Genomic DNA, 15,321 nt, shown 5'->3' on the forward strand with positions numbered 1-15,321 from the left:
GTCGATGCATCACTGAAAATATGCAATTCTCTTCTAGCTGCACCGGTGGGCGTGGCGTATCGTCGGGGTATTCGCAGCGCGGACACGTCGCTCAGTGCCCTCAGCCACCGGAAAAAGTCCTCCGCTTCCTCCGCCGGCAGCCGCTCGTCCCAGTCCGTGCCCTTTGTCCACACACGTTGGAATATGATCTTAGCGCTTATCATATACTGCGCTATGAGGCCTAATGGGTCGTAAACTGACATTACGGCACTCAAAAGTTCCCTTTTAGTGGGCGATCGCTCGTACCTTTTCACGTCGTCTGGCACTCGTAGCATTTTCGTGTTGTACCCCAGCGTATCCGTCTCTGGGTCCCACGTCATTCCGAGGACGGTCTGTTGCTTTTCTCCGAGATGAGAAGGTCCCGTCGCTCGCTCCTCCGGATCGATGTTTCGCATTAACAACTCGCTGTTGCTAGCGTAGCTGCGCAGCCGAAAGCTAGCCTCCGCGTGTGCTAGTCTCACCTGTGTCGCTGTTGATATGAGTTCCCGTTCTGTCTCATATGATGCCACATAATCGTCCATGTAGTGATTATTATGGATATCGTAGACCGCGTCCGGATAGCGATCCTTGTTGTCCGTCGCATTCCTATTCCGCACCGAGTGTGCGAGAAAAGGAGAAGAGATGTTACCGAAACATACCCGGTTTAGCTGGTACGTCCACGGTGTCACGTCACGCCGCGATCCCCTCCAGATGAAGAGCTGACTATGCCGATCCTCTCTTCGCAGCTGTATTTGAAGGAACATTTCCTGTATGTCCGCGGTGACGGCGAATTCCCACTCACGGAATCGAAGTAGTATCCCCAGCAGGCTCTGTAGTAAATCCGGTCCCGCGAGGATGAAATCGTTCAATGCACATCCCTGACTTTTCGCGGCGCAATCGAATACAGCGCGATACTTTCCTTTATTTAAATTGTAGACGCTGAAATGGGGCAGAAACCACATCCGATCCGACTGCGGTGGTTCCATGATGCGCTCTGCGTACCCCTTTTCCAGAAGCTTGTGTATCTGTGCTTGATACTCGTTGGCGAAGTCAGGATCTCTCGACATGCGGGCTTCTAGATTGCGTAATCTCGCCTTCGCCATGTTGAAACTCGGTGGCAGCTTTATGTCGTCGGCAGCCCATAGTTGGCCGACTTCGTATCTCTGTCCTACCTTTTTTACTGTTCGTTCGAATGTATCGATCGCTCGCTGGTCGTCGGGTCGAATGTTGTCCTTTGCCGTTATGCCAAGCGCCTCGACTGCCCAGTGTTTCTTGACCTGCTCCACGAGATCACTGTCGTCACTGTGGCAGTGCATCACGACCTGCTCGTTATTTGGTACATACCTCGGCATTCGCCCGAAGAAAACCCATCCTAACGAGGTTTTAACTGCGCACGGCTCGTCCTCGCCGCCCTGCCTCACCTCCGTCGGGTTTATAAGATGACTGAAGTCTCCGCCTATTAACATCTGCGGCACGCCCATGCCCGTGTAGCACTCGTCGCCCAAGTCCGCCAGATGTTCGTATTCCAATAGACGCTTCTTATTTAATGACTGCGAGCGTATCCCTAGTCCGTCTACCGTTTTTAGGGATATATCGTATGTCAAGCCGCCACGAGCGGGGCTTACTTTAGCCTTGACCGTCTGTGTCACTGAGCTAAGTTTCAACCGCTGAATACCTCTTATGCATAGCGGCTCGTCTTGACCGACCGCGCCGATCTCGTCCGCGACGTCCTGGTCGATCATTGACAAGGTGGATCCATCGTCAAGGAAAGCGAAGATATGCGCCGTTCCCTTTGGACCTGATACGGTTACGGGTAGTACCTTTAGCAGCACGCTGTAGTCCGGTGTTGACGACACATACACGCGGGCGTCGTTCTCGTCGTCCGTAGCTCGCGGCTCCGTCGTGTCCGCTGGCTCGGCCGATGACGTCACTGCTGACGATGTAGGTACTGACCTGATTTCTTGTGTTAGCACCATAGCCGTATCCTCACGCACTTCCTGCGGCGAGTCCGCATGAAGCAGTCGATGGTGTACGTGAGGACAGCCTGCAACGCCGCACGCTTTGGCCTTGCATTGTGTTTTCATATGCTTCGCGTCGATACAGCGATAGCATATACGATTTAATTTCGCCCACTCCCATCTAGCGCCCACGGATTGGGCGGCTAACTTGCGGCAGTCCGGCGTCAGGTGACCGCCACCGCAGAACAGGCACGTCGTCGAACGGGATGTTGTGGCTTGACGTGTCGCGTACGTCACTTTCTGCACCTCGTGTTGACGTCCTGTGGGAGCTCTCGGCGGGTTGTGCGTTGCGGATATTTTCACGCGAGCGCCGGCTGCGCGCGCGTGCGGCACTGATAACGGCGCCTGCGCTCGCCTCGGGGCGGCGCGGGCGTGACAGAAGGACATCTCCTGTTCGCTCTCCTCCATGAGGAAATCCGCCAACTGCAGAATCTCCGGGTCCTTGCTGTCTCGATGTTTCTTCGCGTAGTCGCACCATCTGCTTCGAAGATGCGGCGACAACCTGTCCGTAACCTCTCTGATGAGCATGGGGTTATCGGCATAGTGCCTTCGATCGATATCCATAACTGTAGATACCACGTTCATTATTTTTATCGCGAAAGTGTTGAGGTCGTTCGCGGTAGGCCCCAACTGCGGCAACTTTCGCAGGTCGTCAATCGCCTTGTCTAACAATACCTCGCTGCGTCCAAACTGCTTTTTCAGTATTCTCACGATCATATCGGGTCTGGTGGCTGTCGATAACACGTGAGACACACACGTCTTTGCGTCCCCGCGTAAAGCCATCCTGAGCCGCGCCACGTTCTCGTAGTCAGTAAACTTATACCGCTTCGATGTCTCTGCGTAGGTATTGTAGAAACTTCTCCACTCGCTGACGTCTCCGTAGAAATGCGGCAGCTCGAATATATCCTTCGGGGCTGGACGGGCCGCCATCTGCATCCTCTCGAACAGGTGCAGCATGGACTCTGCTACAGTACCTTCGGTGGCGCGCGTGTGCGCCGTGTGCGGAGTACGCGCGTCCAGCTGTGGCGACGTCGATCGCTCGCGACGCGCCGGCGGCGTCGTCGATCGCCTGCGTCGCTCCGGTGGCGATATCGATCGCCTACGCGACTCCGACGGTGGCGATATCGATCGCCGATATACCTGGCGGTCCGGTGAGAGGCCTCGAATATGCCGCTCCGCCTGCGCAGGTCGTCTCGGAGTCTCGTACTTGGGTAGAGGTTCGTCGGTTAACCTCTTACAAATGGGTTTTGACGTCGCGTCTCGCGAGTTCTCTAGCCATTCGTCTAATCGATCTTGATTCGAATTCCGCACGCTACCAGCAGATTCGTGCTCGTCTGCGCTATCCGCATTAGCGCGGATCTGCAGTTTTCTGGCGTCTAGCCGTTTACGTACCATGTCCGCTTCTAGCTGCAACTCCTCCGGGATATCTCCGCTAGCCGTTCGCTGGCCTCGAGCTCCGCCTGAGACAGCTGCGCTTCTATCACAGTGCGACTGCTCGCATGTGATCTGACGGACTGAGCTTTAATAATTGGTTTATTTACCTCCTTGGTAGTTTCCTGCAGCGACTTTCGTTTCTCGGTAGTTCTGTCTATGACGGCAGCCTTGGGATGTCTAGCTGGGATCGGCGTGGGTCTGGAACGACGCCGTAACCGCTTGGCTAAATCCCTTCGCCATAGCAATGTCGTGTCGTAGGACGGTGACCTCGGTGTCTCTACGGTTAATCCATACCTGAGCGTGCTGTTAGCTGTCGCCGCGCCCATCGGTTGCGCGCCGGCGACGCTAAGCCCTTCCGTTACGCCAGCGGGTCCGGAGGGAGGTGAGGGAGGGCGCGCCGCGTCGGCGCCCATCGCCCTCTCAGCGCTTGCGCGTGCGGCCTCTCGTTCGCGGGCCGCCGACGCGCCTTCGTCGAGTAGTTGCTGCCTCTCCTCTTCGCTCGTCACTGACGCAGCTCGGTTGGACCTGGACCTCGTCCTTACCATCCTGTCGTCGCTCATGACAGGTACGTCGCTGTAGATCCATAGGTCACTGGTTCAAATCCGGTTCGAAGGACCAGAAACTGTTGCAGACCGCGTCCGCAAAGCTTCCTATCGACGGCTCGAAGTGGAGAGAATGTGCTGGAGCTCGTGCGACTCACTCTTTCGTCCCGGGCCTGTACCTTGAGCTTCGATGTCGTCCTCAGCAATCAACCGTACCGATTATGATTTTGGAATACACTAACTAAAAAACGAATCAAATCAAATGGTTTATATTTACAAAAATCAACGACTCTAATTTTAACGCGGTTATAAAAATACTCCTAAGCTAATATCCTAACGAAACGCTCGGTACGGACGATACGTCGCGATGCTGTCGTTTTCTGCTGCTGCCGCTACCCGTCGTGGAGGGTGGCTGGCCGCTGGCTGTAGGCTGCTAGCTGCTGGCTGTAGGCTGCTGGCTACTGGCTGTAGGCTGCTTGTAGTAGGCTGCTGGCTGCTGGTTTTCCTTGGAGGCTGCTGGTTCTTCTTGTTCCGGTCGAATTCGAATGTCCCATACCGAGCGATCGTTCCTTTTATACCCCTTTTCAGAATGCGCCTACGCTTCACGGAAAGAAACATTTCAATTTATTCGCCCAATCACGACTCGGCTGAGCGCGAGGCTCCGTGCGATAGAGAGGTAAATAATTGCGCCCGATAGGCGACGGATGGCGCGTCGTGATTGGTCGAACGCGTTACGGCGCTCGATTACGTGAATTTAACGCTATCATTTTTCGTTCAAATCCTAATTACTTATAAACTAATTAGGCTATCGCTTCGAAATTACGTAACAATGCACCTGACACTAGGGTCATTCACCTCGAGTGGAATGCACCTGCGTTTGTTTACGTTTTTACACAATAGAAGAGGTGATTAGCCGTCCGGGCCATACAATAGACTGGTTTCGCGGCTCGCCTTGCGTTTGTGATTTTCGTCAGGTGTTTGAACAAAGAACCACTGCCAGGCCCAGGGTGTACGGAATGTTCGTAAGGCGTTATTAATTATGGCCACTAGATGTTTAATTAAAGAACCGTGGGCGCCTAACAAGTTTTTACCGGGAAAAAATAGCGCTGGGTGAAGGAACTACCAGCTAGGGTTCAGTAACGATTAATCCAAGGTTCCGAGTATATTTTTAAGCGACTTCTTTATTGAAAATAAAGAAGGAGGAGGTTATATATTCGGGTTCATTTTATGTATGTTACCTGATTACTCCGAGACCCGTGGTCCAATTTCGATAATTCTTTTTTTGTTTGAAAGGAGCTACCTCCAAGGTGGTTCCACATTAATGGAGCTGTTCTGATGATGGGATTCATGAAGAGTTGAGGGAACTCCTCAATTTTCAAAGGCACATGTATGGTGATTTCGGTTTTTTCTTAAGTAACTCGAGTAGTTTCTCTCGAAAACTAGCACTTTCATAAAGTGAACCTCATGATGATGATTGTTCTTTTTAAAGTCGGTTGTATTTTTTTGTAAAAAATTATTCTATTAATTTTTCAAACCACATATAGCGCATCAGAGTGGTATCGTTGAAATGTGGCAAAACTTCACATATTCGACTGTACGGGATTGATTTTTTTATGTGTAACTGTACTGATAGCCAGCAAGTATGCCATAGATTCAATTGAATGCTGCCTACATGATTTTAATATTTTTTTAATAATGTAGTTATCCTATGATTTATTTTGCGAGTTTAATAGTTTGAACATTGGACAGCATACGTAAGTACAGATGTAGTGCGAAAAGATTTGCCTTCGAATTGTTACAGAAACGTAAGAACGTGTCATGCTATTTCAGTCAGTCTCAGTACAAGATGTACTGACATCGACTGAACTAGCATGACAAATATGAACGTTTCTGAAGGAAACCCTTTTCGCACTTCACCTGTACGAGTAGGTACCTAAAAAATCTTTACATAAACTTTTAAAGGTTGCGTAAATTATTTCCAAGATATAAAAGTCTCGTCATGGGACGAAAGTCTTTTCACTTCATTACTATTTCGGGTCAGTTTTTGCCGAGGAACCCTGAAACAGAAGGCTGTAAAATTAAAACAGAAAAAAAATATCAAATATTTGCATTAGTTATAACTAATGCAAAAGAAAATAAATTATTTGTTAAAATTTTTTTTTGCTCAAAACTCTCCCGTCGCTTTACAGCAAAAAGATCCTTTGATATTTTTTTTCTGTTTTAATTTTACAGCCTTCTGTTTCAGGCGCTATAGCGCCTTCGATAATTCGTGCGAAAATAATTTGAAACCACAACATAATCTTGAATAAAAAGACGGTCAAACTCAAAATAGATACAGTTTGAAATTCCATTTAAATTCAAAACAATGAACTAGAACTAGTGTCAAAATAAAGAAATATCTTTGGTTTTTTACAGATTTATTTTCTAACGAATTGTTTTATTTCAAGAAATAGCAATGTAATTTTCACCACACCAACTGGTAAAGGCTTACTTTGCTATTCGAAAACAGATAGCAAAATTGCATTTTATCCACAAGAGTGCAAAGTAATTTCATACAAATTTTAACTTGACATCTTGAGCTGGCTGGTAGAATTTACCTATAAATGATGATTTTGAATCATAAATAAATTGATAGATTTAATTTAGTTTGATGTTTTATAGTCAGTATTTTGTTTGTCTTGGTGCTGTCATGCTGTGGTGAATAAAATTGTGTTCGGCGGCAAAGTTTGTTTAACCTTCGTGCCTTGAAACCCTCGCAACGATCAAGATTCCACTTTTTGAACCACTCGCTACGCTCGCGGTTCAATATTGGAATCTTTCGCTTGCTCGGGGATCAATATTGGCACGTGCGGTTAAACAACTTTGCCCCCTTGTAAAACAAATAACTATTACTCGAGTTTTAGATACAATACAAAAACCATTTTCGTTTTTAATGTGGCATTATTCAATACGATTGGACTGCAAATGCCACAAAGAATAGCAGCGTAGTTGACTCCCTTAGTTAGGGCTGCCAACTAATGCAGAGCATAATATTGTTCGGCGTTTGTTGGATATTCAATTACGTCAATTTAGTCACGGACCGGTGGAATACGAGCATTAACTCACCAATATATTAGCTATATGGCTTATCATAGTTTTAGTGAAGGTAGATACCACTTGCAAAATTGTTAAACCGTTTTGATTTTTTTGATATTCTGCTTTTTAAAGATTCTAGAGCCAATCAAAAAATTCCAAAAACGGCCTTTTTCATTGTGGCGCAAAAAAAGGTGTGATACTCAAGATTGGTAACAATTAACCAAAAAAGCGAAACGGTCCGACATATATTATTTCATTGTTATTCAGATTCTCAAATTTCGTTCCGATTGATTAAGTTTTGAAGGAGGAAAGAGTCGAGAGCGGAACCTTGATTTTAAAGATTTTTTTGAAATATCTTTTGACTGAGTTGTTCTTAATGGACAATTTTTTTTTCGATAAATCTAGTTAATAACACTTGTATATTTAACTAAAATTCCCAAGTTGAAAAGGGGGCTCCTTTCCATTTTAGCATTTTCGCTACCGTATCCTCTTAATATCAAACAGCCACGTAACCTAAGACGCGAGTTGGATTCTCGATTCGGCCACTGGCAGACTTTTTTTTTCTGAAATGTGTGGTATCTGTTATCAGTTCCAAATTTGTATTTTTTTTTCTTTATTTAGACACTATATTAAAACACAAATAAAAAGAAATCAATTGGGTTTCATACCAAAATAGTTATTTGTAGTGAAAATGTATTTTCACCACACCAACTGGTAAACGCTTACTTTGCTATTCGAAAACAGACAGTACAATTGCATTTTATCCACAAGAGTGCAAAGTAATTTCATACAAATTTTAACTTCATGTCTTAAGCTGGCTGGTAGAATTTACCTACAAATGATGATTTTGAATCAAAAATATTGAATAGATTGATGGATACGATTTGGTTTGATGTTTTATAGTCAGCATTTTATTCGTATTGGTGTGGTGAAAATTTTATGTTTTCACTCGGTGGCAAAGTTTGTTTAACCTTTGTGCCTTGAAACCCTCGCAACGCTCAAGATTCCACTTTTTGAACCACTCGCTGCGCTCGCGGTTTAATTTTTGAATCTTTCGCTCGCTCGGGTATCAATATTGGCACGTGCGGTTAAACAACTACTTTGCCCCCATGTAAAACAAATAACTATTTCTTTTATATTACCTGTGGCAATTTGGTGATTTATTAATCAATACATAATACCTATATAAGTATTACGAAAGAGTTTTCAGGCCAGATAAAACAGCGTTTATTGCAATAAAGCAAGTCACTAAATTTGCTAGGTTACCTGACTCCAACCAAGTTTGTTGTTCGGACTTGCAATGCTTTGATGCTCGCCCTCAACTCCCTCGTCTATACAATTCCAGCTAAGTTAAAGGAAAGCAATTTCAACTAATGAAAAGCGAACGCCGCAAGTGAAACATTTCATTTTACTTCTGGTTTGACTGTAAAGAACTTAACTAAGTCAATAGCGATTTATATTTTCTAAGTATAGAAAACGTAAGGATTGTTTGTTGCTGATGTTTTAATTCATTTACGAGTTTAAATTTTTTCGAACATAGTGAGCTGAAAAATACATAGCACATACCCATTTTTAGGAAGTACATAAGCCGATTATAAGCATCTAGTAAAAATGCACTTTTTCAACCGTGTACCCACTTATATAATATCCGTAACTATTTAAATATAATGTCAGTTTAACAAAGAGGCTAACTACATATTATTTATTTGTGTAACTTAGATAGATAGATAGATAGAATACTCTTTATTGGCACACCTCAGCAAAAGATACAGTGTAGACAAAACAAATGATTATAAATAGAGGCAGACAACAGGCGGTCTTATCGCTAAACCACGATCTCTATCAGACAACCTTGGGTGCGGAAATAACAAACATAATCAAAAAGAGTAGGTGCTTCGAAATAAAAAAAATCATAATTATTCTAATGTCCAACACACAAATTGAATAAACAAACACATATATGAGAATATAAATAGACTTACATAAACATACTTAAATAGTAATATACAACAAGCCAGATAGTATCAAACCAAAAATATACAGCAATCATACCAACCACAGAGTAAATATAGCTATACGATCACTAAGGGAGAGATAGATAATGTTCTTTAAGCACTTAGATGTATTATAAAGAGCATGCATTTTAATAATAACGGAAAAACTAAAAAATATATTACCCTGCGGTAAACTAGAATATACTTAGTAGGTACATCGGCAGGTCTAAAAAAACTCGCTAATGAATTTTACTGGAACCTTTTTTACTTTTATTTAAATTAGAGAATTCCGCTGTAAACTCATTTAACAAATAGAGCTCGTCCCGATACAACAGTAACTCGACGCCTACTTTTATTCAGAGTGTTGAGCCTGCAAACGACGGGCCGAGGCGGCAGGGGAGCCCTAGGCCTTGCATACAAATGGAACTTGTAAATGAGATAACACTCTATTCGCAGCGCAGGTGGCACGCTACCAATAAAACTTGAATGGGGACAGTCGAATGTTTTTGTAGTGGTAAGCGATATGGGATTGCTTTGTGATTCGTTGTTGTTTCTGAAATGTGGGGCGAGCTTGCTTTTACTAAACCATTGCGCGGGCTGATACCTAACTTATCCTATAGAGTCCAATAAAAGGTTGTAACAGAAAAGTAGGTGTTAGTATTATTTGTGGCGAAAGTATCAGTGATTTTATAAAGGATTCAATAGGGCCTTTATTCAGGGCCAGTAAAATGTACTGGGCTCCCTTTATCTTATAGACTCATGTATTATTTAATACTTAATAAGATTTTTTTAATATTAAATATGGAGTTACAAATGCACTAATTACTTATCTCACATAACATAACAAAGGGAAGTGATATCAGTGATATCGATTAGTTACCGAGTTCTTTTGCAAGTACAAATAAAACCAGTTTGAATTTTGAACTTCCCAGTGCCCAAGTAACTTTTATTTTCGGCGGGACAGTACTTTGTCCCAATTACATATGGAGACATGTAATAATAAGATACTTATACATTTTACTATATATGAATTTCATAAAATCCGAAATTGGCTTGGGGTTAGCGATATACCAGAAGTCGGTCAGTCGTACTCGGTCGTTTAACCCAAGATGTCTTCCTATCACCCGAGCAATTTTCCACTACATTAAATATGATATCAATATTCTATACGTATTCCTACTTTACATGTCAACTTAGGCGATTGAAGCATGTGAGTTGAAAAATGGAAACGAGACAGATAATCGAGAAGTCGATTTTTTGTAGCGCAAGTTTTCCTCACCGGATACCTATTCTGCGGAAAAGTATTTTTTTTTTAAAGGGCGGTAGTCATTTTTAATTTAGCCGTATTAAATACCTATAAATTAACCAGTAGTTTTTAATTATATTAGTATAATTCTAATGACTATAATACTACTAATAGTGGAGATAACTATTATTAAACGAAATTCAGTATAACGAGCGGGGCCCTTGGGGCATAACAAAACACAAGCATTATTGGCACACGCCTTAGGCTTTAAACATACCAACATAACATAAATTGTACAACTTTTATACACGTAAATCGACTACTTAACTAAAATAATCAAGCATAAATCATTAAACGTTAATTCTGACGGCCATAGTAAATCTCTAACTTTTGCTAGGGTTCTAATTACGCGCAATATCGTATTCGGGGTCCACAAATTATGGAAATGTACGGTCATTCGCAGAGGCTAACGAACAAAAGTTAATTAAAAAGCCCCATAACACCGAACCAATATACTGTTAACTTCAGCGTCAGGTCCAGCGTTCCATTTTGTATTGATATTGCCAATATGCCCTTAGAGAGTCATTAATGCTTGCAAATGAACGAAATCGCATTATGAACGACATCCCAACAAGCGAAATCAATTTTTGTTTTTAAAAAATTCTAAAGCCATCAGCTACATATAGTCGCAGTGTTTTGGCGAATGATGATAAAAAAAACCTGGGCTATCAGAATGTACCTCGCACAATGCATTATGTTAGCAGAAATTGTGTTCTTTTTGAGTTCTGATTTTTTTATGAGTAATTTCCGGGATGAGTAATTGACGTTGATGAGTTTTTTTTTTAGGTGTTTCTTTTGTATCAATATCCTTCAGGACTCTAGTGTCAGTTGTAAAATAAAATACATACATTATGAAGATATGATACAATGTTTTTAAAACGCGTCATAAACAAAATTTATAGAAAAAACTAACTAAACAATTAATGAAAAATGTTTCAATCACTAAAAGTCACAACAATTCATTTAATGAGTAGAATCAATACTTAAATTAGTTATTTAATGCCATACCGTTAGTCACCTTGTGCTAGTTAGTAGATACTGTAATTTATACGTATTTTATTTCTAGTAAGTATTCGTAAAATGTACTATGAAAATTTCGCATTGTTTATGTAAACGTGTGAGACTCAAAAATCGGCCCGCATGTTCCAATATAATTGATCATATATATGTACTTGCTGTGCTTGCGAATACCCACCCGTGGCTGGGAACAGTGGTTTCTCGAAAAGATGAAGTATTAAATCATATAAGTAGGTATCCTTGAAAATCTTCGATGTCATATTGGTTAGGTTAAATGTATAACGGATATTTAACTAAAGGGTAATAAATATACAATTAAGGCGAACTTAGTCATCGTTATTATTATTGTCCATGAAACGGGTGGAAGGTTGACAATTTAAATCTATTTGCATTTCAGGTTTATTTAACTGCGTGATTTGTATACGATAATAACAACGGCTTAAAAGCAAATAATGGGTGTTAATTAGTCACTGCGGTGGACGGAATTAAACAATTTCTGTGATAAATGCTGTTACATTATTTCTTGTAACCAAACTTTATATCACAAATGAAGTATAATTACCATGGTGTTCTAATAAAAATACTCATATGAAACGGGACTAATTTACCTCACTAAACTAAACAAGAGAATACAGACTTTCAAGGCGTCATCAGTAAAGCACAGGTTGACTCTAGACTAGGCACTAGGCAGTCATAGGGTACGGTGACTGTTTCCTAACATACAAAACAATATATCCTTCATAAAACACATATTTATATCAAATCGCGGCTTCAACAACACCCTTATCCAATACTTGTTGAAATGGAAGTAGGAAATCTATTTGAACAAAACGTCTGATTCAAATCCTACCCTTCCCTTATCAGGGCACTTGACACTTGTACCAATCCCGCAACCTTTGCAAGACACTTCCTGATCTATATTGGATAAGTAGATAGGTCATGTCTTGATCAATTTTGAAGATAGTTACTCTTACAATAAACATAGGTAGGTAGGTAGGTATCAGTGGCGGGGCGTGAAAATTTTCGTTGGTAAAGCCGGAGGGGTTTTGGCATCTGTTTTGAATGGACTTATACAGATACTAGAGAATTTTAGGGAACCCGTTGGGAATCGAGTTGTATCGACGCTCCGCCACTGGTAGGTATACAACTTTACTGCTGATGACTACTTGAAACAACGTAATTAGTAATTTAATACAGTAATTACTATTCAGGCTAATTCACTTACCCAGAGTAATTAATAAGCAACTAAACTGGATGTTATTAGAACTATATAAATACATCTATAATAGTGCACTCACTAAATAAGCTTACGTACGGTGCTGATTAGTCAAAATTGTGTTTTATCCGTTTCCTATAAATACATAAGTTAAAATGATTATGAGCTAATAAGGCTTAAAAAACTTTTTCAGTACAGATGGTGTTTTTTTTACGCACTAGTACGAGAAGTGGGTCATTATACGTCAGGCCGAAACTTCGGAGGGCCATCTGCACTGAAAAACGTCGTACGATACACGTGTGAAAAGGAAATTCGTAATTCGTGTCGATTTAAAACACTCCCTTCGGTCGTGTTTTAATTTATCGCCACTCGTTTCGAACTTCCTTTTTTACGCACTTGTATCGTAATGTACTATTATTTAATAACGCCATTACTTTTTAAACCTTAAAAATAGTTATTAGCTATTACGGTAAATACATTGTTTTTTTTTTAATAAATAGAAATAAAATTTATATTTGGAAACATACGAGTATATTCTTCGGTACTTGCCTTGGCTAAGAATTGCTGCTATTTATATAATGATGAGGCTAGGCTGAGCTTACATCGTTAGTACATACTCGGTCTTGACGTAGGTTCACAAGGGTGTCCGACCTCTAGCCAATTACTAGCCGTTTGTACAAGTGCCTTCTGCTTGTTGAACAACCAATTACCTAACAGTGTAGAATTTTCACTTGCTTACGTTTTATTATATTCTTAGGTCTATTTAGTTATTATACCTACTTTAGTTATTATACCTAATTTTTTTTGTACTAGCTTGCTTTGGCTAAAAATTTTATATGTGATAATAAGGCTGGGCTGAGCTTAAATCATTAGTACCTGCTCACAGGGTCTTGACGTAGGTTCACAAGGGTGTCTGTACAAAGTGCCTTCTTGTTGAACAACCAAATTATCTAAAAGTGTACATAAAGTGTAGGCTTGCTTACGACGTTTTATTGTATTTTTATTTATTAATTATTCCTACTTGTCAAATTATTATATTTTTTATACATAAAAATAAATGGAGTATGAATATTAAGCCTCCGCCACACATAAAGCGTTTTGATAGCGTAGCGTTAGCGGAGCGCAATGATAGCGGTGCGCCGGAGGAACGCTGGCGTTCCGCTCGCAATCCGCGCGCATTCCGCTCGCAATCCGCGATCTTTAGTTCCCGCCGGCGTCCGCCGGGCGCAACGCCAGCGTTCGTCCGGCGCACCGCTATGATTGCGTTCTGCTAACGCTTCGCCTACGCTCTCAAAACTGTGGGGCTGAGCTTTTAGTGTTTGTGACTTTTGAAGTTTTGGTTAGAGCGTAGGCAATATATATAAAATATAACCATCAAAATATTGACTTGTTTCCGTACTCATGATTTTCATGGCATTTTCCCTTAATTAAGTTAATTACAGCGTGTCAAAAGTTTTGGATTGCAAAGTTATTAAAATTAGAAATGTTCTGTCTATTAGGAGGCAAAAGTAGACGGTAGACCGCCTGGAGGTCGTACCGTACCTACATAGATAAGTTTATGAAACTGTTCAATAATTGTTAAGTACTTCAACGATGCCTCGGAAAGTTCGCAAAGTTGAGTTAGGAAATTTAAGTCTGAAATTGTATGTACTAACTGTTTGCATGTTTTCTGTTGGAAGTGTACCTACAGAAGAAGAAGTAATTCGTTAAACTTTACGTACCACTAATTAGACTTATAAAGTGTTCCTTGGTCAAGTCAAACGATATTATATTTGTAACAATTTAGGTAAAATTTACTTTTTTTGACGTTTTAATACTTTTACTTAGGTAAGTCTTTTCTAGCCGTGGTCAGGGAAAACTAACGTCCCAAAAAAGCGTCAAAGGAGATTTAAACAAAACTTACTAGTAACAGAATAATGTGCATCAGCAAGCCAGGGTCTTTTAGCTTCCACACCGTCCTTACTTAGCATTTACAACTAGAACTTATCGCCATTGATGAACATGACATGACTCTCAGCTCTGACTCATACTCCTGCAAAGAGACGGCGGAGACGGCGGAAGGCAGAATGGGAGGCACGTAGTCGTCCTTGGGAGACCGCTCCGACCCATCAGTCCCATCACAGCCTTGGTCAAAGCCCGGGTCTTGCAGCTTCCATATTTTCCCTACACCTCACCATCATTGATGAACGGGTACATGACTCTCAGCTCCGCCTCATACTCCTGCAAAGAGACAACGGAAACGACGGAAGGCACAATGGGAGGTAATAGTCGTCCTTGGGAGACCACACCGAGCCATGGTCTTGGTCGAAACCAGGGTCTTGCAGCTTCCATATTATCCCTACAACTCACCATCGTTGATAAACGGGTACATGACTCTCAACTCCGCCTCGTACTCCTGCAAGGAGACGGCGGAGACGGGTGCGGGCACGATGGGCGGCACGTAGTCGTCCTCCGGAGACCGCTCCGACCCATATCCTTGGTCAAAGCCCGGGTCTTGCAGCTTCCATACGGGCTCCGCGTCCGAGCCTGTCGACAATGCAAGACTATTAAAACAAGTCAATAGGTATACTTTTTATTAACTCTTTATTACGCGATTCACAGGTGGACGAATAACAACTTGTTTTCCCTTCGAGGACAGCGCAAGGACGCTTAAATTAAGCACTTAAATTAAGATAAAGTAAAAAGGATACAAGAAGTAAAC

At 42.0% G+C, this 15,321-nt stretch overlaps 1 protein-coding gene across 4 annotated transcripts in view; it reads right to left on the bottom strand.

The window, feature by feature from the left end:
* The window catches only part of LOC125236244, a 126,632-nt gene that overhangs the window by 53,457 nt on the left and 57,854 nt on the right, over window positions 1–15,321 (bottom strand). For all 4 annotated transcript variants that reach the window (XM_048143051.1, XM_048143136.1, XM_048143211.1 and 1 more), the window contains exon 3: window positions 14,970–15,146. In XM_048143051.1, the coding sequence (XP_047999008.1) occupies window positions 14,970–15,146 (177 nt within the window). The remainder of the gene's footprint in view (window positions 1–14,969; window positions 15,147–15,321) is intronic.

Source organism: Leguminivora glycinivorella, chromosome 1 (assembly GCF_023078275.1).
Source record: "Leguminivora glycinivorella isolate SPB_JAAS2020 chromosome 1, LegGlyc_1.1, whole genome shotgun sequence".
NCBI lineage: Eukaryota > Metazoa > Arthropoda > Insecta > Lepidoptera > Tortricidae > Leguminivora > Leguminivora glycinivorella.